The sequence below is a fragment of the Rutidosis leptorrhynchoides genome, chromosome 9, assembly GCF_046630445.1.
Source record: "Rutidosis leptorrhynchoides isolate AG116_Rl617_1_P2 chromosome 9, CSIRO_AGI_Rlap_v1, whole genome shotgun sequence".
NCBI classification, from domain to species: Eukaryota; Viridiplantae; Streptophyta; class Magnoliopsida; order Asterales; family Asteraceae; genus Rutidosis; species Rutidosis leptorrhynchoides.
In genome coordinates, this window is record NC_092341.1 from 70,881,701 (window position 1) to 70,902,588 (window position 20,888).

General features: G+C 37.5%; 2 protein-coding genes across 6 annotated transcripts; one reads left to right on the forward strand and one right to left on the reverse strand.

Annotated features, from left to right (window-relative positions):
* Positions 1–400: 400 nt before the first annotated feature.
* On the reverse strand, positions 401–814 carry LOC139868151 (uncharacterized). The gene has a single exon (XM_071856483.1). It carries the CDS (start codon positions 812–814, stop codon positions 401–403), a length of 414 nt encoding a protein of 137 aa, XP_071712584.1.
* Positions 815–1,704: 890 nt separating this feature from the next.
* Positions 1,705–11,650, forward strand: LOC139865658 (microtubule-associated protein 70-1-like). Of its 5 annotated transcripts, none has more exons than XR_011765046.1 (4): positions 1,705–1,883; positions 1,962–2,132; positions 11,071–11,371; positions 11,496–11,650. XR_011765046.1 is itself a non-coding variant. In XM_071853739.1 (4 exons), the coding sequence occupies exons 1-3, from the start codon at positions 1,779–1,781 to the stop codon at positions 11,331–11,333; spliced, it is 324 nt and encodes a 107-aa protein (XP_071709840.1). In that variant the 5' UTR covers positions 1,705–1,778; the 3' UTR covers positions 11,334–11,371; positions 11,480–11,650. The 5 variants fall into 5 exon arrangements, 4 of the variants coding, with proteins under 4 accessions (XP_071709840.1, XP_071709839.1, XP_071709841.1 ...); XM_071853739.1 differs by having other exon boundaries at positions 11,286–11,371; positions 11,480–11,650; XM_071853738.1 differs by having other exon boundaries at positions 11,286–11,371.
* Positions 11,651–20,888: the final 9,238 nt, after the last annotated feature.

The following is a 20,888-nucleotide window of genomic DNA, read 5'->3' on the forward strand; positions in this document are numbered from 1 at the left end:
TCTGTTACATAGATGATGCATGATTAAAAGTGTTACACGATCGAACCCCCCCCCCCCCTCTCGAAGACCCATAAATACTTTTAATCGTTTTAACCCACAAGGAGGTGGATTCGGTATTGAACCTCCACCACCACTTGCCGATTAAAGCCAAATTTTTACTTTTTAAAGAGCCCAAATTTAACCCACCCTCCCCATAAGGAAGAAGAACATCATCCCATTTAACCCAAGAAATTTTTGAATCCCCCTTAGACCCTCCCCAAAAGAAAGTACGTCTTATAGACTCGAGTTTATTGATCACACGTGGCGGTGTAGGGAAGAGCGATAAATAATACAACGGGAGACTATTTAATACCGATTTAACAAGGGTCAAACGACCACCAAAAGACATCGTATGTGCCTTCTAATCCGCAAGTCGCTTCTCAAACTTCTCAATAACTGGTTTCCAATTAGCTTCTTTATTCATCTTGGCACCAATTGGAAGACCGAGATAAGTAAACGGGAAAGTCCCAATATTGCATCCAAAAAGCCTAGCCATATCTTCCACTTCATGTGGCTCAACCCCTACACCAAAGAGATTACTTTTATGGTAGTTCACTTTAAGTCCCGAAGTTAATTCAAAGCACTTTAGGAGATTCATTAGGCTTCGCAAATTATTTACGTCCCATTTCCCGAAAAATATCGTGTCATCCGCATATTGAAGGTGAGATAAGTGGATTTTATCACAACCAATATCTACACCCGTGAAAAGCTTATTCTCAACCGCAGCTTGATTAATATATAAACAAACAATAGTTTGGCCTAATTGAATCACCATTCATCATGTATGCTATGGTTTGGTTATCCTACATCTCTCTTATCCTTAATTAGAAAAAAATAATGATGCCATTTTTTTAGTTGTCAAAATACCACCCATTGGATGAGGAATCCAAAATAAATCTCAACCCTTTAAATTCGTGATGGCGTCATTTAGGTTTGTGAGCGGCAGTTAAGGATTTTAATTACAAAGGTTCCCATATGCAGTTACCAGTAACCTTCACACGTCTCCTTCACACATACACTTTATTTATACGGGGTATAACTTTAGGGCTGATTTAGGACAAATATCCTCACCTTAATCAACTTGCGTCCTGCAGATGGATACTCTTGGATGCAGTGATGAAGAAAAGGGGAAATACAATTCGATCTATGGGCGATGTTGAAGACATTATGAAACATCGATTGTGAAACATCCATTACGATTCGCTGGGGTTCGCCAAGTGAAATTGCAGATCGATACTCTTAGATGCAGTGATGAAGAAAAGGCGAAATACAATATATTATAAATCTTCTTCAATTTCCTCTTTAGACTCGCTTGTCGGTAGGTATTGTTCATTGATTATTTGAACTATAAGTTTATTGGTAACGTAAATTATTGTTGTGTTGATTTAGGGAAAAGTGCTTAACCAATGATTTCTTGCAATGTTGTTGTTTTAATATCTATTTGATTATCCGGGTTTTTGTTAACTGAATTATCTTTTTTTTTTATGTTTTGTTGGTGATAGAGGAGCATGGACTAGCATGGTTAACAAAAAAAAAAGGTGCATGCTATATGCAATTTGTCATCTTTTATTTGCTCAGTTTATACTAGATAAAGATAGGGAACTGGGAGATGCATATACAGAAATCAAGGCTTTAAATTACCATGAACACCTTAAAGAAAAGGCTGCGGAAGAGGTGCACTTAAGTTTGCAATTTCTAATCAATTATCTGCATCGACTTAATAAACCCGTGATAGACTCATGGTTTATAGTCAACCTGTTATGTATTTGTTGTTGCAACTTAATGAAGAACTAAGTAAAGTCGATGAAAAGCTTAAGAAAACTGAATCGCTTCTGAAAAGCAAGGTACATACTACCTAATAATATAAAGTTGCATTTTTTATATTTTAATAAGTTGATGGGTTTTTAAATTTGGGTTTACAGAATTTAAAGATTATGAAAATAAACGATGATAAAAAGCAAGCCCTGGCTGCACAATTTGCAGCAAAATCCACCTTTCGAAGAGTTCATGCAGCACGGAAAGATGACGATATACCTCTTACTGAGGCTACTCTTGCTCCATCAGAGGCGGAACTCAAGTTGGTTAAAATGGAGGTAAAATTTCAAACCACATATTTTGGGAAATTTTCATATCCTAATTTAAAACACATTTAATTTAATAACCGAATATGAAGAACTCCTTCTCTTTGTTGTTGAGGAAGTTATACGGTAACCGTTTTTCTTTATTCTTTATTTATTTTTTAGTACCTATGTTCCTTCTGCAATTGATATATTTTTTCTTTTGCTAACCTTTATCCTAATCCTAATCATAATTATATTAGAATTTGAGGTATACATTCAAAAATTTCAAAAGGAGGTCTGTGACTGATTTATTTCGAACTTGAGTTGGCTAGGCAAATAAGGTTCTTTTGCCTAAAAGATTCAAAATGTAAGATGTAAATGGTTTGTAAAATCAATCTTAAACTTTATTTGCAACGTACTAATAAGACTAACTTGTGCTTTTCTATATCTTCAAGTTATCTACAATTCCAGCATGTGGCCTACATTTGTGTTGTTGTTATTTTTTTCTTTCTCATATTTATATAATAAATGTATAATTGTAACATAAACAGTTATCCCCAATTAATTGGTGCAACACTATAACTAATTCATTTTGCAATGGATATGGTGTCAAAATGTAACAACCCAACCCGATAACCGACCATAAACAGTCCCAAAAAAAAAAATTAAAAGCTGCTGGACAGGGGAGTGCGCGGCGCGCATCCCCTGTAGTGCGCGGCGCGCACAGAGCACTCCAGTTTCTGTCCGAACTGTTTTTAACACACAAAAAGATGGACCACTTCCCGACATTTTTAGACCGAACGCTTTTCACAACAAACTTATATATGTAAAACTAACACGAATCAAACATAAAAATGATGTTTTACAAGCGGGGCCCACACGACCCAAAATACAAGTTTAATACAAGTTTAGAATTTCGACCACCAAAAAGTTTAAGTTCCAAACAACACAATGAGCATGGCGTTTGGGATTAAACTACCCAACTACCGGTCAAACTCCAAGAGCTACTAAAGCCAAAAGCGTCCCCTAGCATCAAGCGGGATCTCTAGTCCAATACGATGCCCATACCCTTGTCCAAAACCGAACCTATAAAATGGTAAACAACAAGAGGGTAAGCAAAGCTTAGTGAATGCAATAATTATACGAATACATATATAATTATACCTACTTGCATACACTTACACAAACCGCAAACATGCTAGCAACACAATTAGCTTATCGTCACATTAACAAGCTATAATCTCCAATACCACAAGCTAGCAACAACCGCATAATAATATAACTCGAAATGATATAATATGCTTACAACACAAGTAACCATGGTCGACCAATAGTACAAGGGAATGGCGCTCGCGAAAACGCCATCGGTGTTCATAACATCCATTAGGGCACTTAACACCTCGCACCACTAACCCCTAGGGTGGCACCTTAACACCTCGGCACATCACCCCGAGTGGCATCTTAACACCTCGATGCAACACTCATTATTTTACGGAGTGGTGTCTTAACACCTCGACACTACACTCCTAGGTGGCATCTTAACACCTCGATGCTACACCCGAGTGGCATCTTAACACTTCGATGCTACACCATTCACGTGAAACGTGGTGTCTTAACACCTCGACACTACACCTTTCACGCTACAACAAATAGATACATTATATACATACGCATATAATTATTCCACTCACCTTAACAATTAGATGACGATTTCAACCTCCACAAGCTTCAAAGCAAAGTACCTAATATAATAAGTACTTGATCAACACACAAGCTAAGTGGACTCAATACTAACACTTACACATGAGCATTTAATGACTTAATGTATTAAATCGCTCATTTATACCAAAACCGCCCAATTAAAGTCAAGACCACCACTAATCACTTAAAAGCTAGTGATTAAGGTCCAACAACACCAACAAATACATAATTAGGGTAATTCATACCCATCTTTCCAAACTAGGTCAATTTATTACCCAAATAACCATTTTAAGACAACACACCCATTTCGGGTCATCCACTAACTAACCAACACCCATTTACTAAATAACTAGGTGTGTTAGCAATTAACTCACCAATTAGGGTTCATAAACATCATTTAATACTTTGAAACCCTAGACTAGTCACCAATTAGTATTCAAGACTCAATTTTACCCAAGAACACCCAAAATCACCAATAATGGGTTTTGTGTTCATCATTTACTCAAACCCTAACCCTTACACTAAATCAAAGTAAGGAAAATAAAATTAGAACATACCACAACTACCACAACGAAGCTAGAGATAAGATGAACGACTTTAATGCTTGAACTTTAACCCAAAACAAGCTCCTTCCTCTTGGATTTAAGCTTTCTCTCTCAAAAATCACAATCCCTCTCTAGAATTAAAGTTAAAGTGATAAGGTTGTTGATAATGGAGTAATGGTGCTCCACAAACTGACCTATCTGTCTTTAACCCGTCCATAAGTGAATTTACCAAAATGCTCATCAAAATATCTGATTTAAAAAGCTGGAACCCGGCTACAGTAAGGGTGCGCGGCGCCCTCCCTTTAGTGTGCGCGGCGCGCACTAGGCTCAGCTCACTCAGTGACTTCTGTTTAACTACACAACATCACCCACACTCTATGTAACATATTTACACTGCTGTACAAACTGATTAGGGTCTTACAACTCTCCCCCACTTAGATTGGATCACGTCCTCGTGATCCGCACCAAATACTTGAAGTTAAGCACTCTACCTTGAACATTTCCGTCTCCAATGCGGAATTACACTTGTAGCAATCACTCATCCGGGTTCTCACTTCGTACACTAACGCATCATAATACAACAACCGTACTTCACACTTCCATTCGATCAAAATTCTCACCACTCACTCGGAAATACACCGCGAAAACATCATAATATATCTTTCCAAAAGCCATAGCACTCCATCATTTCACGATATCGGGTAACCAACCCACGAGACCCAATAACTACAACCGTTTGCTCTTACGCCGAGTATCCAAACTCGTACCCTACACTCCACAATCGTCCTAAAAGTAGTACAATCCACCGACAATCATTGTCGTCACGCCTATAAATCGTGGAATATTCGGGAATCATCCCGACACTTTTTGAAAATCTCTCGTATCCCTCTATCGGGAACTTCGCCATACCGTCTCATGTCGCTAACTACCTTCGCAATTAACTCCAAAGTCCAACTTGGGGCTTTTTCGAAGACCATCGAAGCTTTCCTTTCCTAAATGAGCGACACCCGTTCGCTCATCACGTCTACTAGATAGGAACTTTTCCGCATTCTCCGGCGTTGGTCATACTAAATAATCCTTCCAAGGACTCGCTATAAGATATTCGAACCTCGGTCTTTCAAATCATTTGAGTGTCAACGCTCGCTAAACATCACACTATACCACCGTTGTAAATTTGAGTTTCTCACCGGTACCCAAAATCAAAGCAATCACATCATCAGGGTTAAAAGTTACACTAGTAGGTAAAAGGAGGCACCTGACGTTGTGTTATCCAACTCCGATTACTAACACCGAGTCTCCCAGACTTGACCCTTACGGGGTCTACTCCTGATGTCACACGTCACCTAACTACATGCGGTCACACAAATCTAACGAACCTTACGGCTCGACACCCATGACTTCCTAGCGGCACCTGCTAGTCACTATCCACCTAGGCCGCATAGCTAGTCTACTTATATTCCATCTCAACACTAAGGAGGCGCTTGGAACACCAAGGCTTACACCTTTCCAACTTGGTCCTAACCATTAACCCGGTTACCTACATACATAAGGATAGTTAACCACCAAAACTCTACTCGCACACGAACGCGATTAACGGAAATGCCTCTAGAATGGCACACCGCGTACACCCCCAAAATCATAAAAGAAAAGAGTGGCCGTCAAGAGCGTACAACACTCGCCACACAATCACAAAACCGCCATTGAAATCGAATCGTCAATTAATCATTAATTCGAAGATTATTCCAATAACTAAATGCACACTTGCACGCATTCCGAAACGTGCAATACACACAACATCCGAAGTCTATAATGATCACTTAGAATACGCGAAGTCGTCACGTATTCTTCCAACTTCTCTAGGCAATCATTCTCTAAGAGTCAACATTAATAACCAAATTGTCACCCGCAATTTTACTAAAGTCCACAAGTCCGAGTACAAAGTTTGCTCAATCCCTTATATCGGGAAGAACTTAACCGATCTCGTGCCAAGATATCAATCCCCTAGCGTACCCTTACCAAGTACAATGCTAAAAACCACCAAGTCTCAACCTAATGTCAACAACCCAAAAGATGAAGGCCAAGTAAAAATGAATCCTTACGGATAACACCTTCCACCTAACACCCCTCTTAGTACGCATACACGGCTAATACGCATCTACCACAAGTATTTGATCAGAACACGGCTATTGTATCACTAGTCACACAACATGGTCCTCATGACCGAACCACCGGCGTATACAACCAGTAGTTTTCAATACTAACAATAAGAAGGTTATTCAATACAAAACTCAAGGTGTACAAAAACGGCTATCGTGATATATCCGTAGTGCGCAAAAACGGCTATTGCAACACTACCAACAATATGTGTGTGAAACACGGCTACCGCACTATTAATACCAATGTGTGAGTAAAACCGACTATTACTCACAACCATGTGCACAAAACGGCTATGTGCACAATTTCTACGGGCAATTAAAATCGTAAATATACAAGTAACAGTTCTTCCCGAGAGCCGCTTGTCATCCATCACAACCAAGGGTGGTAACGAAGAGTTAATCCTTCCGGATATCCCTCATCATCTATCACAAGTCAAACGCGGTCAACATAGAGATGACCCCAAATAAACACATATATCTAATTTCCTCGTAGTACACAAAATGGCTATTTTGTAACTACTACCCAAAGTATACGACAATGAGGCATCGTACCCTTTCTCAAATCCCATTACGCTTCCTCGGTAGGAATATAAATCCTAATAAAGTCGACACAATTTCTTTGATGTAACACTACCAACTTCCCAACGTAGAACCTCGTTCCTAAATCAAATCGTCAAGATTACAAAGTCAAACGATTTCGCCATTTACCGTCGTACACGACCATACTTGGCGTCGGTCCCTCTTCCTGAATTCTCGAGAGCTCAATTCGATAATAATAAATACTAACGTCTACCGTCACCCGATTGCGCCACTAAAGTGATGACACAATGTCCACATAACACGTATCCTTTTAGAACGAAATTACCGCTACCCGCAAGGTAGACTTTTCCAACTATCAAATCCTTTCTACCCGTTACCACTACGAAAGCATCCGGTCAACGATACACACATGCTCTCAAGGGTTTCACCCACTTCACTACAAACGCGAACACGCGCTCACAACCTAACGCCAAAGTTCGTTCTCACGGCTTAGTGGATTCATTTACCCTATCACTAAGAAATGCTTGGTTGCACCAAGTCTTACGCCCTCGTCCGTCAATACAAATGTCATCATAGGGTGTTTCCATTAGGAATGTCACCCGTATCAATACTACGTATTACCACTATGCATTCGTCCCCAGGGCGCGTTTCCACGAGTCAACGACTCAGGCGCTACCCTGGTGCACTATCATCAAAACCATCAACAAACCGAATCTTCACCGAGTTCACTTGAGTCTAAATAGATCTCGAAGCAAAGTTTAAGTCCCTAATACATACACGAATCCATCGGCACAAATAAACAATAATAAGGCATATTTGTACCAAAGACGAAAATAACTGAAACATCATCGTTGGACCCTTGCGCTCCACTGCTCATCAGATAGTCACGCTCTAACCTCCTAACCCGATCTACAAACGATTCGGAACACTCTGACTTACGGTGTCCCTTCTTTTGGCAAATAAAGCACTTGATCGTGCTTAAAGGTACACTCGTACAATCCCGTGCAAAATGACCTCGTCCTCCACACCGAAAGCACGTAGGCCCATAACCTGTCTTACTCCTCTTCTTCACTTTTTCAACACCTCCGGGCGTACTTCTCGCCCTTTTACTAGGAGCACCTCTTGATTCTAACTTTCTCTTACCCAAAGAGTGATCAGCAAATTTTGAAGCATGAGATTCAATCCCCATAGTTGCTCCTTCGTCACCGTCACCTTGAGGTTTAGGAAACCTCTTTTCTAACTCTTCCTTCACGACCTTAGGCACTCGGTCTCGAACCATCTCGGTCACTATTCCCTGGAACGACTCTTGGAGAACTTGCTTAACCTTGTTGGCGAAAATCAAGATATAGCGTTCGAACTCCGCCTCAATCCTTAATGTTAACTCATCCTTCCCCTCATGAATAGGCGCGTTCGTTCCGTCTTCATTCTAAAGAATGCATATAGATTAAACAACGAAACGACATACATATACCACACCGGCCCATCTTGGTTGATACTCGTCGTACATTGCTTGTTTGACACGTCTTGAACCCGTAACAATGGTAGCTAATCATTGTTACGCGAGCACGTCGCATTAACTTGCAAGTACAACGTCTATCTCGCTTGATGATTGCTAAAACAACACAAAACGATTAGTGCAAGGTTAGTTCACATAGACCTAAGCACTAACCAAATCCCCGGTCCGACCCGTTTCCTACAAGTCCCGCAAAAAGCGCATACACATTAAAGTCTAAGTCTAGGCACCTATCTCAAGTCGCCTAAATCCCTTAGACCATGCTCTGATACCACTTGTAACAACCCAACCCGATAACCGACCATAAACAGTCCCAAAAAAAAAAAAAATTAAAGCTGCTGGACAGGGGAGTGCGCGGCGCGCATCCCCTGTAGTGCGCGGCGCGCACAGAGCACTCCAGCTTCTGTCCGAACTGTTTTTAACACACAAAAAGATGGACCACTTCCCGACATTTTTAGACCGAACGCTTTTCACAACAAACTTATATATGTAAAACTAACACGAATCAAACATAAAAATGATGTTTTACAAGCGGGGCCCACACGACCCAAAATACAAGTTTAATACAAGTTTAGAGTTTCGACCACCAAAAAGTTTAAGTTCCAAACTACACAATGAGCATGGCGTTTGGGATTAAACTACCCAACTACCGGTCAAACTCCAAGAGCTACTAAAGCCAAAAGCGTCCCCTAGCATCAAGCGGGATCTCTAGTCCAATACGATGCCCTTAACCTTGTCCAAAACCGAACCTATAAAATGGTAAACAACGAGAGGGTAAGCAAAGCTTAGTGAATGCAATAATTATACGAATACATATATAATTATACCTACTTGCATACACTTACACAAAACGCAAACATGCTAGCAACACAATTAGCTTATCGTCACATTAACAAGCTATAATCTCCAATACCATAAGCTAGCAACAACAGCATAATAATATAACTCGAAATGATATAATATGCTTACAACACAAGTAACCATGGTCGACCAATAGTACAAGGGAACGGTGCTCGCGAAAACGCCATCGGTATTCATAACATCGATTAGGGCACTTAACACCTCGCACCACTAACCCCTAGGGTGGCACCTTAACACCTCGGCACATCACCCCGAGTGGCATCTTAACACCTCGATGCAACACTCATTATTTTACGGAGTGGTGTCTTAACACCTCGACACTACACTCCTAGGTGGCATCTTAACACCTCGATGCTACACCCGAGTGGCATCTTAACACTTCGATGCTACACCCTTCACGTGAAACATGGTGTCTTAACACCTCGACACTACACCTTTCACGCTACAACAAATAGATACATTATATACATACGCATATAATTATTCCACTCACCTTAACAATTAGATGAAGATTTCAACCTCCACAAGCTTCAAAGCAAAGTACCTAATATAATAAGTACTTGATCAACACACAAGCTAAGTGGACTCAATACTAACACTTACACATGAGCATTTAATGACTTAATGTATTAAATTGCCCATTTATACCAAAACCGCCCAATTAAAGTCAAGACCACCACTAATCACTTAAAAGCTAGTGATTAAGGTCCAACAACACCAACTAATACATAATTAGGGTAATTCATACCCATCTTTCCAAACTAGGTCAATTTATTACCCAAATAACCATTTTAAGACAACACACTCATTTCAGGTCATCCACTAACTAACCAACACCCATTTACTAAATAACTAGGTGTGTTAGCAATTAACTCACCAATTAGGGTTCATAAACATCATTTAATACTTTGAAACCCTAGACTAGTCACCAATTAGTATTCAAGACTCAATTTTACCCAAGAACACCCAAAATCACCAATAATGGGTTTTGTGTTCATCATTTACTCAAACCCTAACCCTTACACTAAATCAAAGTAAGGAAAATAAAATTAGAACATACCACAACTACCACAATGAAGCTAGAGATAAGATGAACGACTTTAATGCTTGAACTTTAACCCAAAACAAGCTCCTTCCTCTTGGATTTAAGCTTTCTCTCTCAAAAATCACAATCTCTCTCTAGAATTAAAGTTAAAGTGATAAGGTTGTTGATAATGGAGTAATGGTGCTCCACAAACAGACCTATCTGTCTTTAACCCGTCCATAAGTGAATTTACCAAAATGCCCATCAAAATATCTGATTTAAAAAGCTGGAATCCGGCTACAGTAAGGGTGCGCGGCGCGCTCCCTTTAGTGTGCGCGGCGTGCACTAGGCTCAGCTCACTCAGTGACTTCTGTTTAACTGCACAACATCACCCACACTCTATGTAACATATTTACACTGCTGTACAAACTGATTAGGGTCTTACACAAAACTATTCTCCTTATTGGGGTTATTGTTCTCCAAACACCTCACTTTCAAACCCCAGTTTTTCTATACCAGAAAGGAAATGTTGATGCTTCAGAGATCGAAACCCAATTAAAAGATGTTTAAGGTGCCTTTCATGTATCTTTATGTTCTACTATTTTTTAACCTTATTTTTTTAAGATTTCAGGTGTACTATAATCTTAAGTTTGATATTGGTTAGGTACAATTACTATCATATTAATCAGCACAACTACCCTCTTTAAGGTGGACCACGGGTTGTGTGAACATGAGATTGAATTATGCAGGATTGTCTTATACATTAGAGTTTTTGTATACAAGCTGATTTTGCATAGTAGCATGGTTGTAATTTCTTACTACGAACCCATTTTGACATCATTGTAGTTACCCAAACCTACTAACCAAACAATTTGTTTCGTACTGATGGGCTGATGAGCTGAAGTTGTATGGGTTCTGATTTAATGTACAAGGTATGGTAGTTGCTGATATGTTTGTTTATCTCTTACCATTTCTTCTATCAATGTTCGTCATTGAAAGCCATCATAAGGTTTTGATTCATTAAATTGTTAATTCTATAGATTCTGACTTCTATAGAGATTCGCGTCCGGACTGCAGCTTGCATGTGGGTCCAAACCCCGTCTCGAGACCAAAATCTGCAGGTTTATGATACTCAACAACAACCCGATTTTGTAGAAAAAGGTCAGACCACAATAGGTATACATGCTCAATCATTTCGATGTCATTTACTCCCTTTCTTCAAAAGTTGTAATGGATGGTATATTTGAATGATTTTGAACTACTTCATATTCTTGTTTGATTGTTGTTATGAATGGGTATCAAGAATTGTATTCATATGTTACACACTTAGTAGTTACTAATGAACCACGTCGAACTGTCTCCAAATCAAAATCGAGAAAATTGAATCATTGAAATTATTAACTATCAAAAAGAGGCAAAAATTACAAATGATATGATGTATAACTTGAAAAAAGATCTATCTGACACATTATCGGGAAAGTCTTTTGTTGATAAGGAGATCATACTGCTATGTTCATTTACTTTGTGTGTCTAATTTTAATGTTTTTGATATTTATTATTCACATATATTGAACTACTATTACTTATATCATTAGCATAAATAACTTATTACCAAAATATTTTTAGAATGATGTAAGATAAAATACCCGCGAATGCGCGGGTTATAAACTAGTAACTACTTAAAATAAAATAAAAAGAGTAAAATGTCATCTCAACCGTTGATTCACAAGATCTATATAATTAATTATAATATTTGATTTTTTATAATTTATTATCAATCAAGGGCACCATAGTCATTTGAAGTTCTTTCCTACAATCTCGTCTCAGTTGTTGCTTCTTATCAGCTTACTAGAAAACAAAAATACACAACCTAGCGTATGATACATCATACATGTAGGCTATGACCAAATAAATTTTATGATACATGTAGCAAAATAAGATAGCAAAATTGATACACAGGTTATTTTATGATGCTCACAGCTCAATATCTTCAATATCTTTGATGCACAACTTACAAAAACTACGTGATACATACAAAAAAAAAAAAAAACACTTGATACACCCAACTCCAACTTTTTTTATATACACTTTGATTATGCATTTTATGCACTTCGATTGTGCATCTATACAGACCATATCATTTGTACATTTGATACACAACATTTTCTTTGTGCATTGATAACAGTTTACCTGATACACTATTAGCCGTATATTATTGCATACATATTATATATTTAGATTGTATCAATTAGAAGATATTTACCATATATACTTGTACCTAGTCATAGGAAAGTAGATCAAATCCCTGACTATCAGGGCAGTTTGTTAGGTCTCCTTGTGTATATATTCGGCTGTTGTATTGTGTAACGTCATCGAGATTTATTCAATAACATGGTATCAGGGCTTATAAACCCTATACAGCAGCCGATACCTTTCTTCACTCTCATATTCATCTTATTTTTCTTCTTAAATCAGCACAATGACTGATAAGTTCTACCCTGCCCTTTCAATCTCAAATATCAAAAACCTAATCCCAATTACTCTTGATATAGACAAAGCACAGTATAACTCATGGGCTCACCTTTTCAAGTTGCATTGCAGAGCGTATGACGTTCTGGATCACATCATTCCTGTCACAACTGAGTCTTCCTCCACAACTTCTGATACCACCACCAACACGGTCACTAAGGATGCACTGTGGCATCGACTCGACGCTCTTGTCCTTCAATAGATATATGGGACGATTAGCAATAATCTCATGAACCAAATCCTTAGAGATAAATCTGATGCAGCCAATACTTGGCTTCGCCTGCAAAACATCTTTCAAGATATTAAAAACTCTGGGGCTTTATATCTTCAAAGACAATTCAACACAATTCGTCTAGATGATTTTCCCAATTGTACAGCTTATTGCCAAGAGATCAAGGTACTTGCAGATCAACTTCGCAATGTTGGAGACACTGTTAATGACAATCGAATGGTACTTCAATTGATAGCAGGTTTAAATGACAATTTTGATACCGTCGGTACTTACTTTACTCAATTAGACAAGCTTCCATCCTTTTATGATGCACGCTCGAAACTCATCTTGGAAGAGACACGAAAGAAGAAACAAACAACCAACAATTCCGTATCAATTGATTCGGATCTACTCGCCGATTCCTCTTCAAAATTGACGGTGCACAATGAACCGGTTCAATCCAATGACCGACTTCCGAATTCCAATTTCTGGTCGAATTCTTATAGAGGTCGTGGTGGTCGTGGTAATAACAATGGTTTTAGAGGTGGTTCTGGTAACCCTAATCGAGGAAGGAGCAGCAATCGGGGACGAGGTAGGAATTTTTCCCCAAATTATTCAGGACCTCAATGGCAGGCTTACCCACCTTGGGCCTATTCTTCACCTCATTGGGCCTCGGCACCTTGTCCCTATCCTACTAATACTTGGGCCCAGCCAAATCAGCCCAACACGAACCAACCTGGTATTTTGGGACCCAGGCCTACACAAGCTCACTTCTCTTCGGGCTCAATTGATAGTTATCAGTCCACTGATATTAACAATGCTTTGCACACAATGACACTCAACCCTCCTAATGATACTTGGTACATGGACACCGGAGCCACTTCTCATATGAGTGTGAATTCAGGTAATCTCGAGTCTTATTATCCTTTAAGGCAACGTAAAAATATTATTGTCGGTAATGGTCATGGCATACCAATTCAGGGATTCGGGCACTCAACCTTGTCCAACATTTCTCGTCCACTTTACTTACAAAATATTCTCCAATCTCCCAACCTTATTAAAAATCTTATATCTGTTCGTCATTTAACAACTGATAACAATATATCTCTTGAGTTTGATCCATTTGGTTTTACTGTGAAGGATTTTCCGCAGGGCACGCAGGTTCTGAGATGTAACAGTATGGGTGATCTTTATCCCATCACCAAATCCGTACTCCAACATTTATCCACACCTTCTACATTTGCTGCTTTTTCTACGGACATATGGCATCACCGCCTTGGGCATCCAGGCGATGAAATTTTACGTTCTCTTAGTAATAAAAAGTTTATTACATGTAATAAACAACCTCTTAATTCTGTTTGCCAATCTTGCATTTTTGTTAAACAAATAAAACTGCCATATGTTTCATCTTCGTCTATGACATCTCCTATTGCAAGTACTGCCGGTCATTGCTACTATATATTGTTTTTAGATAATTACTCTAATTTTTTATGGACATATCCTCTCATAAAGAAGTCTGATGTATTCTCAACATTTCTTACCTTCAACAAACTCATACAAACACAATTTGAAAAACAAATAAAAACCTTTCAATGTGATAACAGAACTGAATACAACAACAAACAGTTTCACCTTTTTTGTTAACAACATGGCATGCAATTTTGATTTTCATGTCCTTACTCTTCCCCTCAAAATGGAAAATCTTAACGAAAAATACGAGCTATCAACAACATAATTCGCACCCTTCTCTCACATGCTTCTATTCCTTTATCTTTTTGGCCTCATGCACTTCAAATGGCAACCTACATTCTAAACATCTTACCAACTAAAACTCTTCAATATGCTTCTCTAACACAAATTCTATAAAATCGTGTTCCCTCATACTCACACTTACGTACCTTTGGATGTTTATGTTACCCATTACTCCCATCTCACACTATCGACAAACTCCAACCACACTCCACACTCTGTGTGTTTCTTGGTTATCCTCCTAATCACCGAGGCTATAAATGTTACGACTTATCCTCTAAGAAGTTTATAATATCGCGTCACGTCATCTTCGATGAAACTCAATTCCCTTTTGCCAAAATACACAAACCTTCTCCATCTGATTATCGCTCCCTTACTGATAACATACATCCTTATTACTTGTTCTCTCCAGACACAAATATGTCCACCCCTCACTCTTCTAATCCTTCTTCTACTATTCCAAACTCAAAAACTACGCCTTCGGTCCCTAGCTCACTTAACACTCAGTCCCGACCCACTAACTCTTCGGTAGGCCCAAACAATCCGCCACCCTCTAGCCTACCACATATTGAACCTAACATTACTACTCCATCTACAAACCAGTCCATTTCAGGTTCAACTCTTGATACTCCCGTACAAAATTAGCCCACATCTATTGGGTCTCAGTCCATCGAGTCACCATCTAATTCGCAGCCCAATCAAAATTCATCTACTGATCCTTCCAGTCCTCCTCACTCAGCACAAAATTCACCTACTCATAATTCCCTTATTCACCATTCTAAGCAAAAATCTACCTCTTCTGATACTTATAATTCTGAGCAGCATTCTTTTACTAATAACAATCCAACTCCCACACCAACTCAACCAACTCGAACAATTATTACTCATAGTATGACCGACATTCATAAACCAAAAGTCCCGTTTAATCTTTTCTCTACTACTACTATATCACATCTCCCTCACTTACCTAAAGAAGCCCTGTCCGACCCTAATTGGAACATGGCCATGGTCGATGAATACAAAGCCTTAATGGATAATAATACTTGAGTACTTGTACCGCATACATCTAATGTGCATGTTATTCGTAGTATGTGGATTTTCAGGCACAAAATAAAATCCGATGGGACACTTGAAAGATACAAAGCTCGGTTAGTTGGTGATGTTCGTTCGTAAACAGTTGGTATTGATTGTAATGAAACCTTTAGTCCTGTGGTCAAACCGGATACTATACGCATTGTTCTCTCCATTGCCTTAGCTAAGTCATGGCACATTAATCAACTAGATGTTAAAAATGCATTTCTTCATGGTTCTTTAATTGAGACGGTCTATATACATCAACCCTATGGTTTTCGGGACTCCACAAAACCCGATCATGTGTGTCTCTTGAAAAGATCACTTTATGGTTTAAAACAAGCTCCTCGTGCTTAGTATCAACGGTTTTCCTTTTTGCCTCATCTATTGGTTTCGTACATAGTTCATCGGACCACTCTCTCTTTTTTTATAATAATGGTAACGAAACTGCTTATTTGTTACTCTACGTCGATGACATCATTTTAGTCACTTCATCCATTCAGCTTCGTACTACCTTATTATCTTTCTTTGCGAATGAATTCGCCATGAAGGATCTCGGGTCTCTCAGCTATTTTCTAGGCATGTCAGCTACTTGCACAACCGACGGGTTATTTTTGAGTCAAGAGAAATATGCCGAGTACATTATTAACCGAGCAGGAATTTTTACATGCAACACGGTTAAGACTCCCGTCGACAGTAATGGTAAAGTAAGTGGTAACACAGGTCGTGCTTACTAGAATCCTACAGAATTTAGAAGCTTAGCTAGGGCCTTACAATATCTCACATTCACTAGACCCGACATATCGTATGCAGTACAACAAATATGTCTCCACATGCATGATCCCAAAGTATGTCACATGCAAGCTTTGCGTCGTATAATTTGCTATGTTCGTGGCACTATTTTGCACGGGTTAATACTCATGAAATCTCCTTTGACATCACTAGTGTCGTACACCGATGCTGATTGGGGTGGTTGCCCCGATACACGACGATCCATATCCGGATATTGTGTGTTCCTCGGTAATAATCATGTGTCATGGTCCACTAAAAGGCAAGCCACAGTTTCTCGGTCAAGTGCCGAGGCCGAATATCACGGAGTAGCAAATGTTGTCTCCGAATCCTGCTGGTTACGAAATCTACTACTGGAGCTTCATTGTCCTCTTTCTAAAGCAACGGTGGTGTTTTGTGACAACGTTAGCACAATTTTTCTTTCCGGTAATCCCGTTCAACATCAACGAACAAAACACATCGAAATGGATATTCATTTGGTTCGAGAAAAGGTAGCACTAGGGAAAGTTCGTGTGTTGCATATTCCTACACGTTTTTGTGTGAAAACCATGAGAACTCCAAAATACCCCAAAATTCACTGAAATTCGAGCAAAAAAGTGTCGGGCTAGAAAAAAGGGGAAAGTCGAACAAAAAAAACGCGGCCAAACAAAAAAACGAAAGTCGAACATAAATTGTGATATTCGAACAAAAATGTGTTCTACATTTTTGATAATCGAACAAAAAAATGTAGAACACATCGGTAGTAGAAAAAAAAATGTGTTCTACATTTTTGTAATTCGAACAAAAAAAGGCGGCTGAACAAAAAAGTGACATTCGAACAAAAATGTGTTCTACATGTTTGAAATTCGAACAAAAAAATGTAGAACACGTCATAGTCGAACAAAAATGTGTTCTACATTTTGGTAATTCGAACAAAACAAAAAAAAATTCGTTCGTCCGTGTTTTTTTTGTTCGACTATCATGATTTTTGTTCGTCCCTGTCCCTTTTTGTTCGAATTTCAGTGTATCTTTGAGTTCCTAGAGTTCTCACACTAAAAAAGTTCTCACACTAAAAGTTCTCACTAGATTCTCTCTCTCTCTCTCTCTCTATATATATATATATATATATATATATATATATATATATATATATATATATATATATATATATAGGTGAAGATCCATGGAGAACCAAGGGTAGGAGAGAACCCAAAGAATCACCTTCGATCTGCAGATTTTTCTTCAATCTGCATACAGATTTAAGTTCAATCGGTAGCAGATTAAAAAAAAATATTAAAATCGTTTTTAAGTTTTTTTTTTACGTGACAGATCGGGTTCAATCTGCAGCAGATCGGGTTCAATCTGCAGTATATCGGGTTCAATCTGCACTCAATCTGTATACAAATTGAAGATGTTTTGGGTAAAAAAAATAATTTTAATTTTTTTTTATTATTATTTTTTTGTTTTTTTCAATCTGCATACAGATTGAGAACAATCTGCAGATCGAAGGTGGTTCTTTGGGTTCTCTTCTATGCTTAGTTCTCTCATGATCCTTTCACTATATATATATATATATATATATATATATATATATATATATATATATATATATATATATATATATATATATATATATATATATATATATATATATATATATATATATATATATATATATATATATATATATATGCATTGGTTCATTTATATTGAACCTTAAAATACATAAGGGTAGGATGACACAACATTTTGACACATGTCCACCTATTTTGAGGGAAGTGTTGATGAATTAAAGGTTAATTTAGTCAAATACAAAACAAAAATTAGATAAATTTTAAATATCGTAATAATTAAAAGTAGGAATTATATAGAATTTAATTCTATATAATTCTATATATATATATATATATATATATATATATATAGAATTATATAGAATTTAATTCTATATATACTAGGGATGGTCATGGGATAATGCTCCACTTACTAGCTATTATTTTTAATTCTATATATATATATATATATATATATATATATATATATATATATATATATATATATATATATATATATATATATATATATATATATTAGAATAATTGTATCTAAACGAGTGCAATGTCCATTACTGACTGCTAACAGTTATCTTTATATGAAACTTTTGGGAATTGGGAACTCATATCATCAAACTTAACAAATACACTATTGTTTTGAACTCGAGTTGCAAAATTACTCTTCACAATTCTAAAAATTGTTAATAGACACTTGAAGTAAGATATAGTCAAAGTTAGTACACAATGTATTTGCCAACTTACATGCAACGTACGGGCTCCAAAGTCTAAGCTATTTCAACAAGGAGTTTTTTTACAGGTTTTTTGAGTTTTTAGTTTTTATGAATGAGCTCTTACTTAATAAAAAGTTTTGTTTGATTGAAGGAGCTTAAAGCTCTTTGAGGGTGGAAAAAAGCTAAAAATCAAAAGCTAAAATTTACTTGAACTAGCGTTTGAGAAAAATTTCATAGTGTTTTGTTATTTTACTCTTTATTTTAACAGTCTCAGCTACCTCACCAAGCAGATAAATACATTAAAAAAACTAACAGTTACCTGCTACAAGCTATCAACTACCATCTACAAACTATCAGGTATCAGCTTCAAGTTAACAGTTAACAATTACCCGCTAGTTTTCTAAACATATCCCTAGTATATAAAAATAATAGCTAGTAAGTGGAGCATTATCCCATGACCATCATTAACTAGAAAGATGGTAGTCGTGAGTCACATTTCTTTATGAGAAAATTGTGGTCTCTCTTTGGCTCATCCCATGTCCATAGTTTCTTAAAGAAGGCTACGACCGAATCATTTATCCCCTTCTCTAGGAGGTTGACTAGCTCCTACTAGTCTTTAATTTGTTGAAGATGAACTCTCTTAAATACAACCATATTGTTATAATTCAGTAGGCTTATAACTACCTTTAGTGGTTTGATTCTTGATGTTATAATTCAGTAGGCTTATAACTACCTTTAGTGGTTTGATTCTTGATTAAGAATGCTAATAATGAAGTGTAAAAACAAAGATGATAATGGAGAGAAAGAAAGAAATACTTTGTAAGTGTGAGAAATGGTGCAAGTTTAATGCTTGCATTCATGGCTATTTATAGCAAAAATATCACAAGTTTAGGAAATACAATAATATTACTTTTGTGTATCAATAATTGACTATCCATTTATATATATATTTATATATTATAACACTCCCCCTTGGATAGCAATTTTGTTTGTTGAAGATCAACTGTAAGTTACTGCCTCGTTAAAAACCTTGCTAAAGAAAACCCAGTGGAAAAAAAAAACTTTAGCTAAGGGAAAAAGAGTGCAGCATGGAGTTGACTCTCCTCAAGTAGACATCGCTTCAGTTGTTACATCTTTTGAACATGTCTCATACCAATGTTATGAACGTGTGTTCTGAAAATAGCAGTTGGAAGTGCTTTCGTGAAAATATCAGCAGAGTTTTTGCTGGATTGAACATATCTCATTTCAATCTCGTTGTCCTTAATGAGATTTTGAGTGTATGAGAAGAATTTAGGAGGTATGTGTTTGGTTCGGTCACTTTTGATATACCCTTCTTTCATCTGTGCTATGCAAGCTGCATTATCTTCATAGATAATTGTTGGACTTTTATCACGTTCTAGTCCACAAGAATCAGTAATGATTTGTGTCATTGATCTTAACCAAAAATATTCCCGAGTAGCTTCATGTAATGCAATCACTTCGGCATGATTTGATGATGTAGCAACAAGTGTTTGTTTTTGAGAACGCCATGATATTGCAGTACCTCTATTTAGGAATACATATCCAGTTTGAGATTTAGCTTTATGTGGATCAGATAAATAACCTGCATCAGCATAACCAACCAAATCTTGTTTTGATTCGTTAGAATAAAATAATCCTAAATCAGTAGTTCCTCGAAGGTATCGAAATATGTGTTTGATCCCATTCCAGTGTCTTTTGGTAGGAGCAGAGCTGAACCTTGCCAACAAATTAACTGCAAAAGAAATGTCAGGTCTTGTACAATTTGTAAGATACATAAGAGCTTCAATTGCACTAAGATATGGTACTTCTGGTCCAA